Below are 21,748 nucleotides of genomic sequence, written 5' to 3' on the forward strand. Positions count from 1 at the left end.
AAGGCAGGCTGCTTACATTGTAGGCATTTTCATGAGCCTAGGGGGGATGTGTAGGGCCACTTAAGCTTGCGCAAGGCACGGGCATGGTTTCGCCTGGAAGTGGCCTTAGGTGAGCTTAGGCAGCCCAAGGCGTTTCACTAGGGCCACGATAGACGCCTGAAAATGCTGGCCTACATTTCAAGTAGACATGGCCGCTGAGCCAATCGTGGCAAATAAATCTTCCAATCACGGCAAAGGAATCTTCCTGCTGCGATTGGTTTAGCAGCTGCAGAAGGGCACCCCCCTCCCCCCCCCCACCGCAAAGTCAACAGGCAGAAGGGATGAACGAAAGAGGTAGATGACAAGATCTGTTCTCTATAGGCGAAAAGGTGAACAGAAATAAATGGTCAGAATGAATGGACACATTAGTCTTTTTCTACTTTTAATTATGGTGTTACTATTTATTATGAGACTTTTTCCAGCTGTGCAGGCAAAGAACAGGAGTAGCCTGAGGAAAGTACCAGTACATACAAAGCAGCAGAATATGAAACCTCATTTCTGAGAAGAAACAAGGGCTCCTGGTCCAGAGTTCTGGAAAATGGGTGGGTCCAGAATATCAAACCACTTCCACTGCAAACAGATAAAAGGATGAGGAATTTGGTGAACAGGGATACTGGGAAGAAGAAAGCAAAATGATGCACTCGCAGCTCGTATCTAGTGGCAGTCTGAGAGCTGGAGAGATGATCACAGTGTGCTGACTGAAAACATGGTAAAGGAGCCTGCTAGAGACATAAGAACACAGGTCAGGATCAAGGAAGTAATTTGGAAAGGAAAAACTTTTGGCAAGGGCCAGATTGTCCAACTGATGCCCTAAACACAGCCCAACAATGCTACCCCTCAGCCCTTCCACTGCTTTACTGAAAAGACATTAAGACAAATGCTGAGAAATATCATTATTATACAAATTTAAACCAAATATATATTTCTAATGATTAGAAAAATATTGAAATTCATGTTGGATAATGGGTGTGTCAGACAGCAGTGAAAGAGTTAAATACATGATAGCTAGGGGGAAAACTCTATGTTCTCCCTTCCCTTGGTGCCCTAAGCACCTGCTTATTTTGCTTAATGGTTAATCCAGGGCTGTTTGGACTTGCCATTTCTTACTAGGGAAGGAAGCCAGAACTGTAGTAGAAATTTCTTATATCATGCCAGCTGCCCAAACTGAGGGCCAGATTCTCTAAGCTCTGACAACATGGTAAAAAAAAAACAAAAAACCATACTGTGCTGGAGCGATTTTTGTTATATTGGTGATTCTCAACACAATAGCATGCAAATTATATGTATGAGTATGCTATGTGTGCAGAAAATTGCCAGTAAAGGGAGGGGAGGAGCTATGCTCAGAAGAAAAATCACCAGCACAGCTCTTCCTCCTGCTTGCGCCCCCCCAAAAAAAAAAAAAAAAAAAAGTCCAGCCAAACAGTCTCTGCTCTCCCTGCCTAACCTGGAAGCAGGGAGAGCAGGGGCTGCTTTTTTTAATGGGCATAGCTGTTGTGCGTGTATAGCATATAAGAACTGCGCCTATAAACCCCCCCCCCCCCCGATAGCAAGATTCCTCCCAACAGCCCACCACCACACAAGCCTGCCGCCCATAAAAAAAAGCCTGCTGATCTTCTGCATGGGGTGGAAAGGGCATCCTTGGCGGCTGGCTATTTGCAGGGGGGGGGGGGGCACTAGACTATCAGGCTTTTTGAGGCTACATTTATATGGAATTGGGACTGGTGGCAGGTCTGAGAGCTGTTTTATTTTCTGTCAATGCCTGAGCCAATCAGCGCTCAGGCACTGACAGGAAAGTAAGGCTATGACAGCTCAGACCCTAATGGTAAATATCAGCCACGATTCCTCATAAATGGAGGAGCGTTCCTTTTTAAGAATCACTTGGAGAGGTCATTTTAATATTAATGACCTCATTAGACTACAATTTTAATATTAATGACATCATTGTATTACATTTGCATAGTACAATTGGAGGCTACTAGAAAGCATGGAAAACCCCCACAGTGAGCCGTTTTAATAATCGGATGGTAAAATCTGTACATTTAATGATGATAATTGTGCCATCGTTAAATGCACGGTGACTTTAGAGAATCGGCTTCTGAGTCTCCTTAAAGAATCAGAGCTCTAAGTTCTACAAAGTTGGAGCCAAAGCCCATTCATCTCAACACAAGACTGCCACAGCAGGAGATCAATGTACCACAGCAACTTATCAGCAGCTAAGGGACAAGCAGTGAGGCCATGGCAACACAGAGACTTACAACTTGCAGGTAAATAGCTTGAGCCTTTCAGATCAGTCACTCCTAAAGATTTAAAAGATGATACAATCCGTTTAGTTGACTTCAATTCTCATTGACAGTGTCCATGTGCAATTAAAGGCAATTAGGCAGAGGCAGAATGAAAAGTGTTTGACCAGGGGGACAAACAATCAGATTTTCCAACATCTAAATGCAATTAAAGAGTATTACTGCCCCAACCTGCCCAGGAGGGCTAGTACATAAATTGTAAAACCCAAGAGTGTGCTGTCGCACTGTGCTCCTCCCAAGCATGCAGATGACTAGACAGAAGCCCTGCACCTTCCCCCGTTTCAGGCTCCGTGAAATGGTCTCCATTTATTTCACCATGGTGGCTGTCTTCCTTCTGATCCTTCTGCTGGCCCTGCAAGGAACGACTCCCACAGAGAACAGTTTCCCCTATAAGGTACCTCTAGACCCCGAGAACACCCTGATGTTGTCCTGGAATGTCACGTACCCAGAGGAGATGGTGTACTTCCAAATTTTGGTCAAGAAACTGAAATTTGGGGTGCTTTTTGGGATGTCAGATTGGGGAGAGTTTGAAGATGCAGATCTAGCTGTGCTTTGGAGCGATGGACATAATTCCTATTTCGCGGTAAGATCATGCTTTCATATTGTCTTACGGCTGTCATTTGGGTAATAGGCAGTGTCTTATCTAAATGATGCAACGATCATGCCTGGACCCGGAGAGAAAAATTGGAAACCATATATCAGGAATCTCTCTCTGAGTGCTAGAACCTATGTGTGATCCAATAACAGGGGATATGGGATTCATGGATTTCTGATTTCCAGTCTCAGCTCTGCTGCATTGTTTAACTTTCCTATGCATCATTCTCTTCTCAGACTGGTCACTGTGATTTAAATCCATTATGTGTACTAATATTGGTTTCTCTTTTCTTCACAAAGCTATTATTTAATCTAGCTTTATAACACGTGAGTTTCCATTCTAGGAATGGCTGCCATATGATTTATCCAATGTACAGAAAATAATAAGAACATTTTACTGCACACCTCTGCTTCATTTCTGTGCAATCCTTGTTATGAAAGAAGCATGCTTGCAGCTCTTGCTGTTATCCCCAATGCATATTAGGTGCGGTGTGTGACCATGGAGTTGAGAGTTACTCCAGTTGCCATAGAGGGCACAGAAAGAGAAAATGAACAGAAAATGTGTGTTCAGAGCTCAGTGTGACTGTTAGTTCTGTGTATATTAGCAGAGCTCAGTATTAGAAAATGACACGGGGACAAATTCGTCCCCGTCCCCACAGGAACTCAATTTCCGCGTCCCATCCCCGCAGGTTATGTCCCTGTCCCTCCTCCTGCCCCATTTCTGTAAGCTCTGTCTTACTACTGCTATTATGAATTATTTCTATAGTGCTACCAGACGCACACAGCGCTGCACAGAGTCACAAAGAAGAAGAAAACAGTCCCTGCTCGAAAGAGCTTACAATCTAAACAGCCAAGACACACATGGATACAGTTAAGGAGAACGGTTAATCAGCTGGCTGGGTTGGAGGGCAGAGGAGTAGGGTTAAGGATTGAAGGCTATATCAAAAAGGTGGGTTTTCATCTGCTTTTAAACAAGGGAAGGGGCTTGACGGACAAACTCTGGTGCCTTAACTGCCCAAGCCTCGAACACTTATGATTTTAAAGTGTTGAGGCTTGTGCAGATGAGGACAGAGTTTGCAGGAATGGGGCAGGGACAGGAAAAGAACTCACGGGGACAGGATGGAGAAATGAGTTCTCCCGGGGATGGGGAAAAATTTGTCCCCGTGTTATTATGGCTAATATAAACAGGGAGGAAACTGTCTGTATGTGAGCACAACTCAGTGTGCCTAATACACCCAGAGGGTTGTGTAGCATTGACTTCTCTTTTGAGTGCTATATCTAAGGAGTCTAGCAGCAGTCACTCTCTTTCTGTACTGCTGTATTTAGGATGCATGGAGTGATCAAAAGGGACAGCTGCACATGGATTCCCAACAGGACTATCAACTTCTGAAAGCTCACAACACACCTGAGGGCTTCTACCTGCTTTTCAAAAGGCCCTTCAACACCTGTGATCCCAAAGACTACCTCATTGAGGTACAGTATAGAACACAGCCCGATTATAATTCATACTTTGACTGAATACTGAAGTAATGGTAGCTGGCCTTATCTGGCATAGGCCTTGTCTTATAAAGGGTATTTCCTCTTCTCTGTGTTTAGCTTTGCTCTTAAGAAATAAGACCGTATATCTCAAGTAACATTTTGAAGTTTTGAAGTGGTGGAGGTTGCTTGTCCATCACTTCATTACCTTTGTTAGCATTAGACATTAGGAATTCTTGAGTATTTCTCACCTCTAAGTCATACCTACAGTCCATCTTAAGTACGAGGCAATCAGAACTACAACATTGTTAGCTGTGTTGGTTTCAGCCACTAGAGGGGGCTCAGCACTTAATTCTTTGTAACAAATGCTGAACTAAGCATTCTACCGTATTTCCCCCCAAATAAGACCGGGTCTTATATTATTTTGTGCTTCAAAAGATGCATTAGGGATTTTTGTCAGGGAATGTCTTATTTTTTCATGTACAGGGGGCATTTAGGGTGGAGTCGGGGAGTATCGGGGTGGAGTCGGGGAGTGTTTGGTGGGTTCAAGGTATGATGGGGCCAACGGCAGGAGGGAGTGGACATCCCTCCTGCCTTGAACTGTGTCGGGAGGGTTCTCCATTGCAGCAGGAGGAATTGGGCACTCCTCCTGCTGTGGACTTTTGGCAGTGGGGCTTCTGGGGTCAATCTTACCTGGGACGTATTTTTGGGGTAGGGGTATATTACATACATCTTGAAAAATCATTCTAGGACTTATTTTCTGGTTAGGTCTTATTTTTGGGTAAAAATTGTATTACCCAGTCATTTTCACATACAGCATCACATATGGTGCCTAAAAAATTTGCAGAAAGAGAGGTAGAATTAAATATCATTTGCAGAGACATAAAAGAACACATGGTACCAAAACACAAGAGCTCACAAAAACAGGAAATAAACATTAATTTAATAACCTCTAGTTAAATATCATGACACAAGCCTCAAGCTGATGAAAGTTATATACATTTAAATAGCTGGAAGAAAGGAAGATGAGGTATTCTTATATTCTGAATTTTTAATGGATTTTCAGACATGAATATCGATTGATTTAGTTTTATCTGTTCTTTCATGGTAAAATATACTTTGATGTGAGGTATTGATTTACCATATTGCAATGGTAAGTCAGGCCATGATTAATTGTGAGATTCAAAAATTGAATTGCACAAGTCAAAATAGGAAGTTGTGTTAGGGAGTGGCTAGACATAGCAGAGGGAAGGCATCTGAGTCAACTGTAGACAGTGTGGGAATTTCTGCCTTTTCCAATGACCCTATGAAGAGCCACGCCTGTTAAGGACAAGTAAATGTGGGGAGGTGGCTGAAGTGATTCCAGACTGTGGGATAAACAAGGGGAGAGAAAGCAATGCTGGGCCAGAGGGAAGTTAAAAATGTGGTCAGAGTTTAAAAATATAATCATAGTCAGTGGTGTATTAAGGTGGGGGAAGGGGGATGGACTGCCCTGGGTGCTGTCTTGCTAGGGGTGCCAGCACCTCTCTGCCCCCCCATGTCATGCTTGGGCCATCCCTACCCCCCACCCCCGTACCTCTTTAAATGTTTGCCAGCGCGAGCAACTTCTCCGGCCTGCTTCCCTCTGAAATCTCATCTGGGTTGCGGGGCCAGGAAGTGACATCAGAGGGAAAGCCAACGCCGGTGCAAGCAGAATGCCGGAGAAACTGCTCATGCTGGTGAAGATTTCATGAAGTAGGGAGGAGGGGAAGGGAGGGCACGAGTGTGATGTGGGGGGTGGGGGTGAGGAAGGAGCAGGAATGGGGCACAGAAGGAGTGGGGTGTACAGAGGAGGGGGCGGGGGGCACTACCACCCCAGGCATCTTCTATCCTTGCGACACCACTGATTAATTGAATTGATAGTATACTAAATGCCCACCCCCCTAGTTTTAAACGCTACTTTTGAGATGCATTCTATGGTTAATATATATCATTTTAAATAGAGGATATTGGACTTACATTTAGTATTTTATCTTTATTTTTAGTACCATGGATTCTTTTTTTTTTTTTTTTTTGTATCTGTATCAATTCAGAATTTAAACATTGACTTGATACCCCTATGTCATTAGACTTCGTCCAGACTTAGTCATTAAACTTGGTCCTATGGTCCAGACTAGGGATTACAAGTCCCTAAATGCAGCAAGGCAAAACCAGGAGTGACACCGGTTATCCCCCTTAATATGGAATTAGCCACCCTAAGAATAGCAGAAGTTGACGCCTCTGATGCAAAAGAGTAAAATCAGGACCAATCCAGACTTTATTCATCCAGTCCTTGATGGTTTGGAGTTCTAGTACAGGAGGGGGAAGATCACCTCTTCCCCTAGCCAGGCCATCTTTTTGTGAGACAGGCCTGGAGAACTTAACTGATGCAACAAAGGAAACCGATATACAGGGAAAGCAAGACTGTGTGTAACAAAAAAGCCCCGCATACTTGTTTATTTCTCTTTACAGGATGGCACTGTTCATCTCATCTATGGGTTCCTAGAGAAACCATTTCATACCCTTGAGGCAATTAATGTCTCTTCAATTCGCAAGGGGCTCCAAAGAGTACAGCTGTTGAAACCCAACATCATCCTTCCAAACCTCCCTGCAGATGTGAGGACCATGGCAATAACAGCACCCCATGTGATCATACCCAGCAAAGAGACTACTTACTGGTGCTATATTGTGGAGCTGCCCAGCAACTTCCCAAAACACCACATTGTCATGGTAAGTACCTCAGACTATCCTCTATAAAGTTAATAGCATTTGATAAGATATGCCCATCCATCTCTATGTATTTGTCATCAATGTAAACAAAAAGTCATTTTGAACTACAGATCAGACAGAGACACGTGATTAGAAAGTGCAGGCCAGAAGTCAGGACTTTACATGCATTGAATATTGTATGTCAATTAATATTTGCTAAAAAAATTAATAAAGGCAGAGCAAATATCAGACTAGGCCTTTCTCTGCATCCCCAATGAGAGACATCAGAGATACGCAATTGACAATTCAACTATTTCTGTACATCTAGATTGCAAAGTATAATACAAATAGATTGTAAAGGAAACAATAGCGCCTGATAATTGAACCAATATGTCTGTTCTCCTGTTTTATGAAGGTTTACAGCTTAGACAGGGCCGATTTTAGACATGCTGGGGCTCAGGGCAGAAATTAAGGAGGGGACCCTGATCCCCTCTCCTCTCTGCACCCTCTCCCTGATATTCCCACCTATTACTACAACCCATAAAACAACTTTAAATGACTTCTTTAAACACAAAACACAGACAGACCTTTACCAAATACGGAACAAGAGATCACAAATAGAAACTGAACTGGGAACCCCAAGAAATTAAACTCAGCAAGTATTACAACATTGGAGAAATAAAAACAGATATGCACTTCTTTCTGTACTGAATATACAGGGATTCCAGGCCAAGGTCCACCAAAAATTAGACACTTCCCTTGCTCTGCCTGGTGGAAATCCCAAAACCCAGACCACCTCCTCCAACCAGGCAGCCAGAAATCTCCAAGCTCGGCAGCTAGCAGTAGTGCCTTTGAGCTGCCATCAGCTGTAGAGCTTGAAGAGTTCTGGCCGCCAGACTAGAGGAAGAGGTCTTCAGCCACCAGGGCTTTGGGAAGCCCACCAACTTAGGTATTTATATTTTGCATTTGGGTTGGAGGCATAGGGCATGGCTGTCCATATGTCTTTTCTTCTCTCTCCTGTCTTGCTTCATTCCATCACTACTCCTGTCTTTCATAGACTAATCTTTCCTTTTTAGCTCTTCCTACCCCCTTTTTTAACTTTTCTGCCTGTCCATCCATTCAAATTTCATCCTTGTCGTCCTTTTCTACTTTTCAGCCACTTACCAAATTTCTGTCTCCCTTTCTTATGCTTTAACTCTCCCATTTCCCATCTCATGCCTTCTCCAGCCTCTTATTCCCTTATATCTTGCATCTATACCTCTGTTCTTTCTACCCTCCTCTCATTCATTTCCTTGTCACCCTTTTAGTCTCTCCCACGTGATCCCACAATTTTCAGTATATCCCCTCCCTCCATTCTTGTTCCTTAATAGCTCAATGTCAATCTACAAAGATGTTTTTCTTCAAGCCTAATGTGACTTTTAGTACACTGCCCTATATCAAATTAAAATGAAATGCCATGGCTCCAATAGAAGAAGTTGATATGCCAAGGGTTTCCAGCCAGGCAGAATTAACATAAATCAAGGGGCCAGTTTTTCTAATCTGATAGGGCTGTGTACATCTAGCACAGCTACAGAAAAATAACTGTCTTAACTAAAGCAGTACTATATATGCATGCCTTCTATTTTCATTGTATTTCCTAAAACAAACACTGAAATAGTAACTGACAATCATCCTAACCTTCCAGATAGGAAAACTGCCCTACTGCCATAACCTTTGCTTATTTTGGCAAAATGAGAACATTTTCCTAGAAATCTTTTCCTTCTTTTACCAAACTATGACCCCCCTTTTTATCATAGAAACATGATGGCAGATAAAGGCCAAATGGCCCATCCACTCTGCCTATCCACAGCAACCACTATCTCTTCCTCTCTCCATGAGATCCCACGTGCCTATCCCAGGCTTTCTTAAGATCAGACATAGTCTCTGTCTCCACCACCTCTACCACCCTTTCTGTAAAAAAGTATTTCCTTAGACTACTCCTGAGCCTATCACCTCTTAACTTCATCCCATGCCCTCTCATTCCAGAGCTTTCTTTCAAATGAGACTCGACTCATGCGCATTTACATCACGTAGGTATTTAAACGTCTCTCAAGAAAAAATAGATAATAGAAGTAATAAATAAATCAAAATAAAAAATAATTCTATTAGTCAAGTAGTGGGGCTGCCCAATGAAACGCACATTTAATAATAAGTCGAGAAAAAGCCTCAACTGCATTCAAAGTAAGAAGGCAATCCGATTGGATTTCTAGCCATTTAAATTATATATCACAGGCAAAAAACTTCACAATAGAAAAATGTAACTTTCAAAATGGACTGTACATCCATCACTGTGCACAGAAAAATAACCCAGAAAAAATACAAAAACTTAACTTCACATGCTGATGTTGTTTCAAGAACGCTTTGATCTACCAAACCGTTGTTACTCGTATCACGCTTATACATACGTTCAGTCCACACCACCGATGATAAAGAAATACATTCCAACAAAAAAACAACAACAAAAAAAAAAACAAGTTTGTCTCCGACACTGTACATCTCATCCTCCAAGACCAAATTCGTGGCCATTGAGACGCATTAATTTGATGCTTAATCTCAATGCTCCAAATGTCTCTCAGACCTGTATTTGGTTTTTTCTTAATAAGTCCAGTTAATAATTTATACCGCTGAGCGGCCTGGTGACCCAAGAAGTCTGTCTGAAAACATAGGAACTCCAGACTATATTGATTATTAAGGTTTTTCCAGTCAGGGAACCTCGCCTGAATGGCATGCTTCAGTTGCAACCATCTAAAACTTTCTGATTTAGTAAGGCCATATTTGTGTTGCAACTGTGAAAATTCAAGCATTTTACCATTAGAAATAACATCCTCTAATATATATGTATTCCTGCTATCATCCAATGCTTCCAGACAAGTCTTTCTCCGCCAATTTGAATCTTGGAGTTCACCCAAATAGATTGATTTGTAGATTTGTGAATTGGAATATTTGTTAAATTACTTACGTACCGTAATGTTTTCCATGTATCAGCTAATATGCTATTATCTTTACTATAACTAGGCATTTTGATATTGAGCACATGACAAAGGCGTAATGGAGACATGAGTTGCCATTCTAGCCATAACCAATCTGGAAGTTTTTCCATGAGCTCTGGGAGGACCCAATACATACCTTGGCGCAAAATATAGGCTTGATGATATCTATAAAAATTGGGAAAATTTACCCCTCCTTCTGAAATTGGTCTTTGTAAAGATACCAAGGCCACTCTAGGAGTTTTACCCAGCCAAATAAATTTTATAAGAATACTATTTAACTTTTTATAAAAGGACCCCTGAAAATAAACCGGCAACATACCCAACTGATAACAAACCACAGGCAAGATTCTTCCCCACCATGAAAGATGTAAAGGATTCCATTGCTCACACAATTCTGTAACCTTCTGTATTAATAATTTTTCATTTATTTTTATTGTTTCCTCCAACGTATTTTTAATCCAAATGCCTAAATATTTTATTCCATCTTCCCTCCAAAGAAAGGGAAATGAGTCAAACAATCCTTTTGTACAATGGACATTGAGTGGAAAAATTTCAGATTTACTCCAATTTATCTTGTAATCTGAAAATTTTCCAAATTTTTCAATCATTTTAAGTAAGCTAGGAATGGTTGTCTCAGGATTTCTCAAATAGAGCAATATATCATCCGCGTAAGCCGAGACCTTATATTCCCGATCTTTATGAGGTATACCCTGAATCTCGTCTGCTTGCTGAATAGCCAATAACAAGGGTTCCAATACAATATCAAAAAGCAGAGGAGACAAGGGACAACCTTGTCTAATTCCCCTCTGTAATCTAAAACCTTCTGAAAAATTATTATTAATATACAATTTAGCCACAGGGGAGCTATACAATGTTTGAACCATTTGTATAAATCCTGAACCAATACCAAACCATTCCAACGCTTGATACATGAAGGTCCATTCAACATGTTACATAGAGCTTTATGGACCCCTGTTCGTTTACAAAAATTGGATAGCTCTAAGTCTAATGAATGTTGGCACTGTCATCTTGAAGCAGGGACTTTAGATCATTTATTATTCTATTGTCCATTCATTATGAATTTTTGGAAATCAATTTGGGACCAAATTAACTGTTTATTAGATAACCCTGTGGCATTATCGTATGATACTGTGCTGTTTGGTATGGCAATGAGAGCAAAAAGTTAGATATCTACAAATAATAACAAATTATTACTTATAATGACTGGGGTTGCTATTTAACAAATTACATATAATTGGAAAAATTGGAGTAGATTAAATTATAATTTTTGGTGGAACTCCTTATGTCATATTTATAAAATGGAGAGACTTATTGCAATACAACAGGGTTGTTTCAGGAAATTTCAAGATATTTGGGAGCCATTAACAAAGTATTGTAATGATTAGAAAAATCTTGTTTCCCTTAAATTTACAAGTTCAATTATGGGGGGGGAGGGAGGGAGGGTATTTTTATTGTTACATGTTGTATAAGTATTGATTATATGATAGATAAGGGTGGGGAGGGGGGAGATAAGAGAATATCATATGTATCATTGTTGATTATTAAGTGATATATTTATGGTTATTTGTATGGATATGTTATCACACTTATTATAAGTTTAAAAATGAATAAAGATAAAAAAAAAAAAAAGAAATACATTCCAACAAGGATCTTATTTTGCCAACAGAGGGCTGCGTCAGGGAAAGTTTTCAATACTCTTGTTACATTCCAGCTCCGTGCACTGCTGGCTCCAAACTGAGGTCAAGATTTAAGCTCCCAGGTCATCATGACGTCACTTCTGGGAAATCCCGGGAAGTGTTAGTATTTAAAGGCATAAGTCAGTATTTCAAAGCCTAGATATGTAAATGCTGACACTAGGCCCCACCATTGAGAACGCGAGCCACTAGCATTGTATTTGTATTTATTTATTTATATCCCACCCTTGAATATCTGTGTCAAAGTTCAATGATTTAAACTTAGCCGGCCTAGCCGATTTTCATCAGCTGGCTGGCTAACGGTAATGGCCAAAGATAGAACTACTTCTTAAGTGGGCTATCTGACTGCATGCCTTAGCCAGTCAGCCAGCCGATAAAAATCGGCAGTGACCAGCTATGTCACGCGATATATCCAGTCACCAGTCTAGCTAGATAACCAGCATGAGATAGCCATCTATCTCCTGATAAATATTGGCAGTCCCCAGCCAGTTACGACCCGCTGAATATCAGGGGCAGTGGTGTGACGGGAGTGGGAGGTACCCGGGGCGGTGGCGCCTCCCCACACCCTCCTCTTCGCTCCTTCCATGCCAACCCCTCCCCCACTCCTTCTACACCCCCACACCACACTCACACCCTCCCCACCCCGTACTTCTTTACATCTTCGCCACCTTTTCTGGCCTGCTGCTCGCGCTGGCATAGGCTCTCCCTCTGATATCACTTCCTGGCTCCGCAACCCTGAAGTGTTTTCAGAGGGAGCCAGGCCAGCACAAGCAGCAGGCTAGAATAGTTGCTAGCACTGGTGAAGACTTTAAAGAGGTACGAGGATGGGGAAGGGAGGGCTTGGGGGGGGGGCGGGGTGGTGCCAGCACCCAGGGCAGTCTGCCCCCCACCACCACCTTATTACAACACTGATCAGGAGGTTAGATATGTATGTCTGTCATTTTGGAAACTTACATGTCTATAAGCTCCCAATTAAATACAGAGGCAGTAATCATTTGGCACTATCGATTGATGGGGAAACACTAGAGGACAAAGATGATGACCTCCTCTAATCCCATCTGTAAAGTATGCCCGAAACAAGCACTTTTACAAAACCTATAGGTACCCAGGAGCAGCTATAAATCCCAAAATTATTCTCTTTGATCACAGACATACATTCCACTTTTGTGGGGAATGCATGTATCCACACCTCTTTGCCATATGCACATAGTTCAGGTTTACATAGAAACATAGAGTATGACGGCAGAAAAGGGCCGATGGCCCAACCAGTCTGCCCACTCAAGAACCCTCCCTCCTTCGAGAATCCATCTTTTAAGCATTCCTCTGGAGTGACCCCACCTGTCTGTCCCATCGTCCCTTGAAGTCGAGCGTGGTACTGGCCTCGACTACCTGACGTGGAAGACCATTCCATCGATTAATTACCCTTTTGGTGAAGAAATACTTCCTGGTGTCCCCATGAAATCTTCCCTCCCCTGAGTGTATATCCCAACTTTCTAAAATGGGGTTTTCCATATTTAATCTTGGTATATGTTTAAATGTAAGTATTCACTGGTGTAAATTACAAATAGTGCTTCTAAAATAAGTGCCAAAAGTTAGCTGTAGTTTTACATTTTAGGTTATTGGAAGAGGGTTAAATGGGTCGTAGTACCCATCTTTGCTGGTGATTATATTGCTTGCTTGATGATGGTGAGGACAATTATTGCTTGTTCTTTGCAGTATGAGCCAACGATCACTAAAGGTAATGAAGCGATTGTTCATCACATTGAGCTCTTCCAGTGTGCTCCAGAATATGACATCTACCCCCATTACAGTGGGCCCTGTGATTCCAAGATGAAACCAGAACGGCTGAACTTCTGCAGACATGTCCTGGCAGCCTGGGCTATGGGCGCTCAGGTACGTACTGCAGACTGACAGACACCATTACCCTGTCCCTACTCTGGGGTTGGCCATGCCATCTTTTACACACTCTCCTCCTTCTACTTGTAGGAATTTCCCTACCCAGAAGATGTTGGCCTGGCTTTTGGGGGAGCTGGATCCAGGTCTTTACGTCTTGAGGTTCATTATCACAATCCGCTCCAGCTAGAAGGTAAGATAATCTCAGCATGCAGGAGGGTGGAAACCTACAGAAAGAAATGGGCTGAAAACAGTTTACTTATTCTTTTCTCGTTAATAATTTGGGCCTTCTTTTTTTTAAAATTTTTATTTATAAAATTTTCATTCTTACAATAAATGAATAGCATAATATTTAGTTTATAATAATTATAGTTGTATGTACAATATCATATCATTAATTGGAGCAAATCTGAATTTGGGCCTTCTTAATTAGTATACATCTAGAAATCATAAATAGTAGAAATTACTATCACGCTGACTTGCTTAGTGACTGTTTGAACTACCAGTGCTCTGGGCATGAAGTGTCAGAATAGATGTTCACAATACAATGGGGATAAGCACTAAGGCCGGGATTCTCTAACTGGCAACATTGTCGGTGGCCACTTTAAAAGCGGCTGCAGTTCGCGTGCCAGTCACGCAATGGCACCAGTTAGAGAATCACACCTCTGAAAAAGATAGGCACCGGAAATGTAGGCCAGAGTTTTCCAGGTCTACATTTCCGGTGCCTACCTTTGAATTGAATCATGCTCTGTAGGCGCTTACGGCACCTAATGCCTATAGTGGTGTTAGGCACTGTAAAGCGCCTTGATGGCACGATTCCAGCACCGCTAGGCACCTTGAAAATCAGTGAAAAACATTGTTTAAACATTTTTCTCTGAGCTTGGGCACGTACTGTGCCTATAAAACCAGCGCCGTTTAGAGAATCCGGGCCTAAATCCCGTTTAAGTCTACAAAATGTAAATAATGTAATCTATAGCCTACTTTTCCAAGAAAATAAGGCTTCTGAATATATATATATACTGTATATATATATGGTCGACTCCACCTAAGTGCACACCGGTTAAGCACACGCTTCTGTTATCTGCACTCTACCACCATGGTCCTGTTTTTTTTTTTACAATGGACATAAACTCTGGATATTTGCAATTCGGATAAGCACACAATCCGCTTAAGCGCATTGATGTATAGGTCCAACCTCTATTCTTTCACGTTACGTTCACTTCGATTAAATGCGATCAGGTTTTGACTGGGAACGGCTAGGCTTCACACAGCAGCTTAAGCGCTGAGACATCTGGGAAAGTGAGTGCTCTGTTTTCACTCAAGCTGTAGGTCCTGTACTTTAGGCTCCAGAAGCCCACGTGCCATATTTAAACTGAGCCGGCTTAACTACAGCCTCCCCCTCCCCCCCCCCCCACTCCTATTAAGCGCACACTACGTTTAAGAGCACACGGCGACCCGGTCCGAAGGGTGTGCACTTAAGTGGAGTCAACTGTATATATAATTTAATTTCCATATTTATATCCCACTTAACCACAAAGTTCCAAGTTAGTTATATACCTATATATGAATATATACATACTGTGTTTCCCTGTCTTATATTAATTTTGGGCCCAAAAAGGCACTAGATCTTATTTTGGGGGAAAGTCTTTTTTTTTTTTTTCATGTACTGTACAATGATCATCTCTCCCTTCCTCTCCTCCACCTCAATTCTTCCTATTTCCTTTCTCTCCCCCACATTTTCAGCATCTTTCCTCCCTTCCCATCCCTTGTGCAGCAGAACCCTTGCAGCTTGTATCCCTCCCTCCCCTGCCCCCCGCCGCCGCAGTGCACCCACCCACCAACCCTTCCATCTCTCCCGCTGACCGCGAGACTGAAATACTGTACCTTGTAACAAACGGCAGCGCCGCAGCAATGTAGACAGGCTGCTTCACGGCCTTCTCCTGCTTGTGCTGCATTGCTGATGACATCATCAGTGATGCAGCATAGGAACGCCCAGGCAGTATTGATAGGTGCCCAGTTGACTCAACACATAAATTAGGACAGCTGTTTTGCTGTCCATAGGAGCCAACTTTTCAAAATTGTTGGGGGTACTAAACCCAATGGAAATTACAACTCCCTGGACATAGTCAAGGAGTTTGTTGAATATTGGGGGTACTCAAGCACCCACAGAGCTGGCACCTATGTTGCTGTCCTAACTTTATGTTGTTACTTAGCCATGTCTCCAGTATGCCCCTAGACTAACTGGTTATGGCACAGCTGGTTAGCGGGAATATTCAGTGGTGTTAACCAGTTAAGTACTGCTGAATATCAAGGACTGGATAGCTTAACAGGGTTTAACTAGGCAACAGCCTTTTGAATTCTGATCCTGTTGTTTCCATCCCTGCCTGTCAAAGTCTAATGGTAACGAGTTCTTTCCCTTTGCTAGGACGTCGTGATTCCTCTGGGATTCTCCTTCATTACACCCCCACCTTGCGAAAGTATGATGCTGGCATCATGGAGTTAGGCTTGGTGTACACCCCAGTGATGGCGATTCCACCACAACAGAAGGAATTTGTGCTGTCGGGTTACTGTACTGAGAAATGCACTCAGATGGTGAGTGTGGCAGAAATGCCCAGCCAGTTTGGCTCTGGAGAGAAGCTAAGACGCATCCCAGAATATGGCCCTTCCAAGTCCTAATACAGTCTTAGTGCCAGGGTATATATAAGGAGATGCCTCAATGCATGTTAAATCAAGGTTGATAACGAGATTAATGTAAACATTCTCTTTAAGAGTAGCTCATATTGACAGACACACACTGAAGGACTATGCCCTCAAAACATCCAGCACCAGGTTCCATTATAAAAGAAGGATGGTTGGAGTCTTGCTCAAATCCCATTGGATTCCATTTTCTTGAAGGGGGGGGGGGGTGGAACAGTCTCCCGGAACAGGTGGTGGAGACAGAGACGGTGTCTGAATTCAAAAGGGCCTGGGATAGGCACGTGGGATCTCTCGGAGAGAGAAAGAGATAATGGTTACTGCGGATGGGCAGACTAGATGGGCCATTTAGCCTTTATCTGCCATCATGTTTCTATTTGCATTGCTAACTGGTCAAAGATAGAATTGCTTTTTCTGCGATCCGCCATACAACCTGGTTAACTTTACAGGCACTGGCTCTTCCCTGACTCTGCCTCATACTTCCCTGACAGAGTGCTGCTGTGGTCATACCTGCTGGTTTTATTGTTGAGCTACTGGAGCTACTTAGCATCTCCAGGAAGGAGGAAGGAGGCAATATGCTTTATAGGTTAAAGAGATCCCTTCAAGGATCCTAAAAAAATATTTAGATAAGAATTAACTTTCCTTCCTCCATTGATTTCTTCACATCCAGCAGAGCTGAAAGTGTATATTAAGAACAGGGAGGGGGCTTTGAACTATCAGTTTCCTTATGCACGGATAAAAGCCTCAGTGTGACTGAGAGATGTAATAATTATCGAGGAGTATGAGCTGAGCCCTGGCAGCCCGGCTTATCCTGCTGGAGTGAGTGGGCAGGCAAGGGAGTTATTTTTGGATGTTTCAGCAGCACTGACATTTAACTACAGTATTATCATATTCTTCCTCCCCTTCTGTTAATATATAACCATCATTTCCATTTGACAATAATAGCGACAGTTCTAGTGGCCATTAATAATGTGCAGGCGATAACAGGGCAGCTGCCGGTGCAGAAGAACCAGGAGAGAAGAGTAGGGGAAAATTAAGGCCTCCTCTCTTCTTACAAGCCTCTTGTTTTCTTTCATATATAATAGGAAACCTGCAGTTATGTAAAATGCTTGAAATACCTGTAAGTTAATCACTTTGAGTGTGGTTGTATAACTACCAAATAGCAGTATTCAAATCCCCCAATCACTTTTTATATTTTTTTAAATGGTTTAATTTCTGTAGACAGTTCTAAACCAGATTATTGGCTTTAACATAATGGTGTTTTTAATAATCATCAGGGAAGCCTAATGCAAAAGACAACAGTAGGAACAATAAAGGTGCCTGTAATAGGGAGAGGGTGGTAGATGCCTGGAATGCCCTCCTGAGGAAACTGGTGGAGAGGAAAACGGTGATGGAATTCAAAAAAGCGTGGGATAAACATAGAGGATCTCTAATTAGAAAACAAAGAGCTAAGGCCGGTACTGGACTGACTTGCATGGTGTGTGTCCCATATGTGATGATTTGGTGTAGGATTGGGCTGGGGAGGGTATCAATGTGGAACTCCACTAACTTGGAACATGAGAATGATACTGGCCAGACTTTATGGTAGATATCTTGCAAACAACGGGATGGTTGGATAGGCTAGAGTGAGCTTGAATGGCAACTTCAGCATTTGGAACCTAGGACAATACCAAGTGGATTTTACAGTCTATGACCCAAAAATATCAAAGGAGAGACAAGTTAATTTAATCATGTATTTTTAATGGGTTTAACTAATAGGCAGACTGCATGGACCGTTCAGGTATTTACCTGCCGTCATTTACTATGTTACTATGTTATCTGACAGAAACCCAAAAAGTAGCAACATTCCAGAGCTTAGATTGTGATGTCATAATGCCTCATTCCACCAGTGCCTAAGAGCCAACCTCAGCAGTGATGTCACAATGGCTTGATTAGATGGCAGCTTCAGCATTTGGAACCTAGGACACTACCAGGTGGACTTTACAGTCTATGACCCAGAAATATCAAAGAAGAGACAAGTTAATTTAATCATGTATTTTTAATGGGCATAACTAATGGGCAGACTGGATGGACCGTTCAGGTCTTTATCTGCCGTCATTTACTATGTTACTATTTATTAGTGTTACCAGAGGCTGGACAGCCAGCATTCTACTTGTATGGCTGCTGGATGGCTGACATTGCAAATGTATGGCTGCTGCCAGGACCAAGTGTGCATTTTCCCTGCTTGCACTTCCCAGGTATCATCCATGGCCAGGGGTCTTTGCCTTCGCTGGTTACTGCATGTGTATGGTCCAGGTATGCATGTGTTTTCATATCTAGGACCCACTTTCAAGTTGTTTCCACCCCCTGTATGAGCCAACAGGATTTTCACGCATACCGTATTTTGCTAATATCCACATGTATCGCTTATACATTTCAATCTCAACATTTTACCTGGTGGCGGGGGGAGGGAGCAGACATGTCACTTTTACTTGGCACATACATGTACAGCAATGTCTTATAAAACATATCCCATTTTCTACATGTTTTCACTAACAAGTTGCGATTCACACATACACAACCTTTGTAAAATGGCACTGCAAGTGACTTGACCAAAAGCATGCAGTGAGTAGCAAAAGTGTGGCTAGAGTCTAGGTTCCTATGACTATGCTGTCATGAGTTTTGGGACTACAGTGAATATCAGCCAAGAAGTGAAGATAATAAAATGCATTAGGTCTTAAGAGAAATTCATTGAAAGAGAGGAGGGGACTGCAGGGATAATTTTATAAAAGGGAATCTATTTTATGCTTTATCTTATAAGGGCTTAATAAAGACAATTTAAACAAACTCATAGGAACACATTAAGCAGAACATATATTTATAGAAGGAATATCAGAATTTACAATCTGAATTATGTATTAAAGTTATCCATACTATCCCCCCTTTTATCAAGCCATGTTAGGGTTTTTTATTGCAGGCTGCAGAGGTAGAAGCTCCAATGCTCAAAGAAATCTATGGGTGTCGGAGTTTTTACTGCCAAGGCCTGTGATAAAAAAAATGTAATACAGCTTGATAAAAAGAGGGGGGAGGGAGTATGTTCTTAACTCTCATTCATCGGTCCAATTTAAAATTACAAAACCAATATACGGTATATTTATTTGAAAGAAACTTTTTTTTTCTGCAAAAATCCATTCTCTACCGGGTTTTCAAGATTTATTCAATAATAAAAAACTACTACTTACCATTTCTATAGTGCTACCGGACACATGCAGCACTGTACATTAACACGCAAGAGACATTCCACTTCAATACAATCATGTTTCAGGATATACTCTGCACCAGGAAATTTCACTAGTATGAATCAAACATCATACATGGTATCATTCATAAATGTTAAAAAGCGGCAGTCCTAGTAGAGATCCCGGGGGAGCCCCTCATGTCACTGGTTATTCCTAATGCTTTACTGCATGAAAACAAAATGATGGCCATCCAAGATGGCTGCTGACTAGACGTGCTTGGTAACACGCATCTAGACCGAGCTGTGCCCCGCTAACAATTTACCTTTCTAGGCGGCTTGTGCTGCCTGGGGAACTCTTTCTTTTGACCGCGATGCTGAAAAGAAGAGGCAGGAGTGCTGTTGGTGCCTTGCAGTACTCTGGAGTGCCGCTTTTCGGCACCACTGAGGAGCTGGTTCACCGGATGCAGGGAGCTGCAGCGAAACCGCTAGAGACAAGCCCGCTGAGGATGCCGGGTGTTGGCGAAACCGGAACGAATCCTCTTGGGCCTGACACCACCTTGAGTCCCGAGGTTAGAGCCCCACCTCCGCAGCCCCGGACTGCCAGTTCTCCCAGGGGCGAGGAAGCCCCAGAGGATGGGGTGTCCCTCTCTCCAGAGGCAAACAGTCTAACATTGGGGAGTCTGATAGGTGATTACCCTGTTCAGGGAAACTGAAGAGAAGTCTGGGGCAGTTCCAGCTTTAGGAGGTGGTTCAATCCAGAGGGAACAAGGCCAGGAAACTTCAACAGATGGTGAGCACTTTTATCCTCAAATACAAGCTTCCTTTTGGGAAAGGCCTCCTGAGGTGACATTAGAGTCCCTATGGGACTTGGTAGCCAATTTTGGCAAGGCAATTAGTCCCAATTTCCAGAGAATAGAAAAAAAAATTGTCCCAGCATTCAGAAGAGCTGGAAATAATCAAATCTGACTTGACTGTCTCTAAAATCTCAGTTCAAAAAGTTGAACAAGATATAAAGTCCGCTAAACAATTACAGGAGTCTTTAATTAAGGACAATTTGAATCTTAGAAGGAAAGTGGAGACACTTGAAAACTACTCTCGAAATAATAATCTGAGACTAATAAATTTTCCAAGAGTACAAACGGTGACCCCTAGAGAGATGCTTCGAAGATATTTGATGGAAATTTTAGAAGTCCCAGAGGAAAATTTGCCTCCATTTTCTCAGATGTACTACTTACCTACTAAATCCTTATCTCAACAAGTAAAATCCACCGAACAAGAGATGAACATTTCAGAGATTCTGGAGACATCAGATGCAGAAGTAGCAACTCCTGCATCATTGATCTTAACACTAGCTCTTCCTCTAGACAAAGCGTGGTTATTGAGACTTTTCTTCAAAAATAAACATAAAGAATTTCTAGGATGTAAAATTCAAATGTTCCCTGATCTTTCAAGAGAAATACAAAAACGCCGATCTTTTAAGATCTGGGGGTCATCTCATTAGGAGCTATGTTTTACTTAAGGCACCCTTGTAAATGTATAATTTGCTACCATTCTATTAAGTATGTTTTCTTCGAGCTTCAGCAAGTAACTGCATTCTTGGCTTTATCTCATTTGGATGGAGATAAATCATGAGCTTTATAGAACAAAATTGCAACTCCAGTTCTAGCGGTCTAGTCTATAGCACATCAATTATACTTTTCCTTTTGATTCGCCTATAAGAACCTCTTGGACCCACATGGAAGACTTGAGCTTATTTGACCATTTTGTTATATTCCTTATTTTTTCTTTTTAAAGTGTGGGTGTTTCACACTTTGATATTGTAAAAGTTAGTGGTTAAATACGCTTTCTGTACAAGTTGTATTTGGTAAAAATTTTGAAAATCAATCAATAAATAATAATAAAGAAAATAAAATGATGGTAGGGTGTTTTCTGTAACCAATCATATGATCTAAAATTTCCAATCACAACCCGTTAAACCAAAGTAAACTATTCAGGTTCATCATTCAACCCAAGCAATAGATTGTAATGTAAAAATCTAGCATTGCTCATGGTAATTCAATTGGT

At 41.9% G+C, this 21,748-nt stretch overlaps 1 protein-coding gene across 1 annotated transcript in view; it reads left to right on the forward strand.

Moving 5' to 3' along the window:
• Positions 1 to 2,586: 2,586 nt before the first annotated feature.
• DBH (dopamine beta-hydroxylase) overlaps positions 2,587 to 21,748 on the forward strand; it is a 55,754-nt gene continuing 36,592 nt past the window's right edge. The window contains exons 1-6 of the mRNA XM_033961990.1: positions 2,587 to 2,922; positions 4,260 to 4,406; positions 6,900 to 7,157; positions 13,597 to 13,773; positions 13,867 to 13,966; positions 16,199 to 16,365. Of these exons, the coding sequence (XP_033817881.1) occupies positions 2,587 to 2,922; positions 4,260 to 4,406; positions 6,900 to 7,157; positions 13,597 to 13,773; positions 13,867 to 13,966; positions 16,199 to 16,365 (1,185 nt within the window). The remainder of the gene's footprint in view (positions 2,923 to 4,259; positions 4,407 to 6,899; positions 7,158 to 13,596; positions 13,774 to 13,866; positions 13,967 to 16,198; positions 16,366 to 21,748) is intronic.

This window comes from Geotrypetes seraphini, chromosome 10 (assembly GCF_902459505.1).
Source record: "Geotrypetes seraphini chromosome 10, aGeoSer1.1, whole genome shotgun sequence".
Classification (NCBI taxonomy): Eukaryota; Metazoa; Chordata; class Amphibia; order Gymnophiona; family Dermophiidae; genus Geotrypetes; species Geotrypetes seraphini.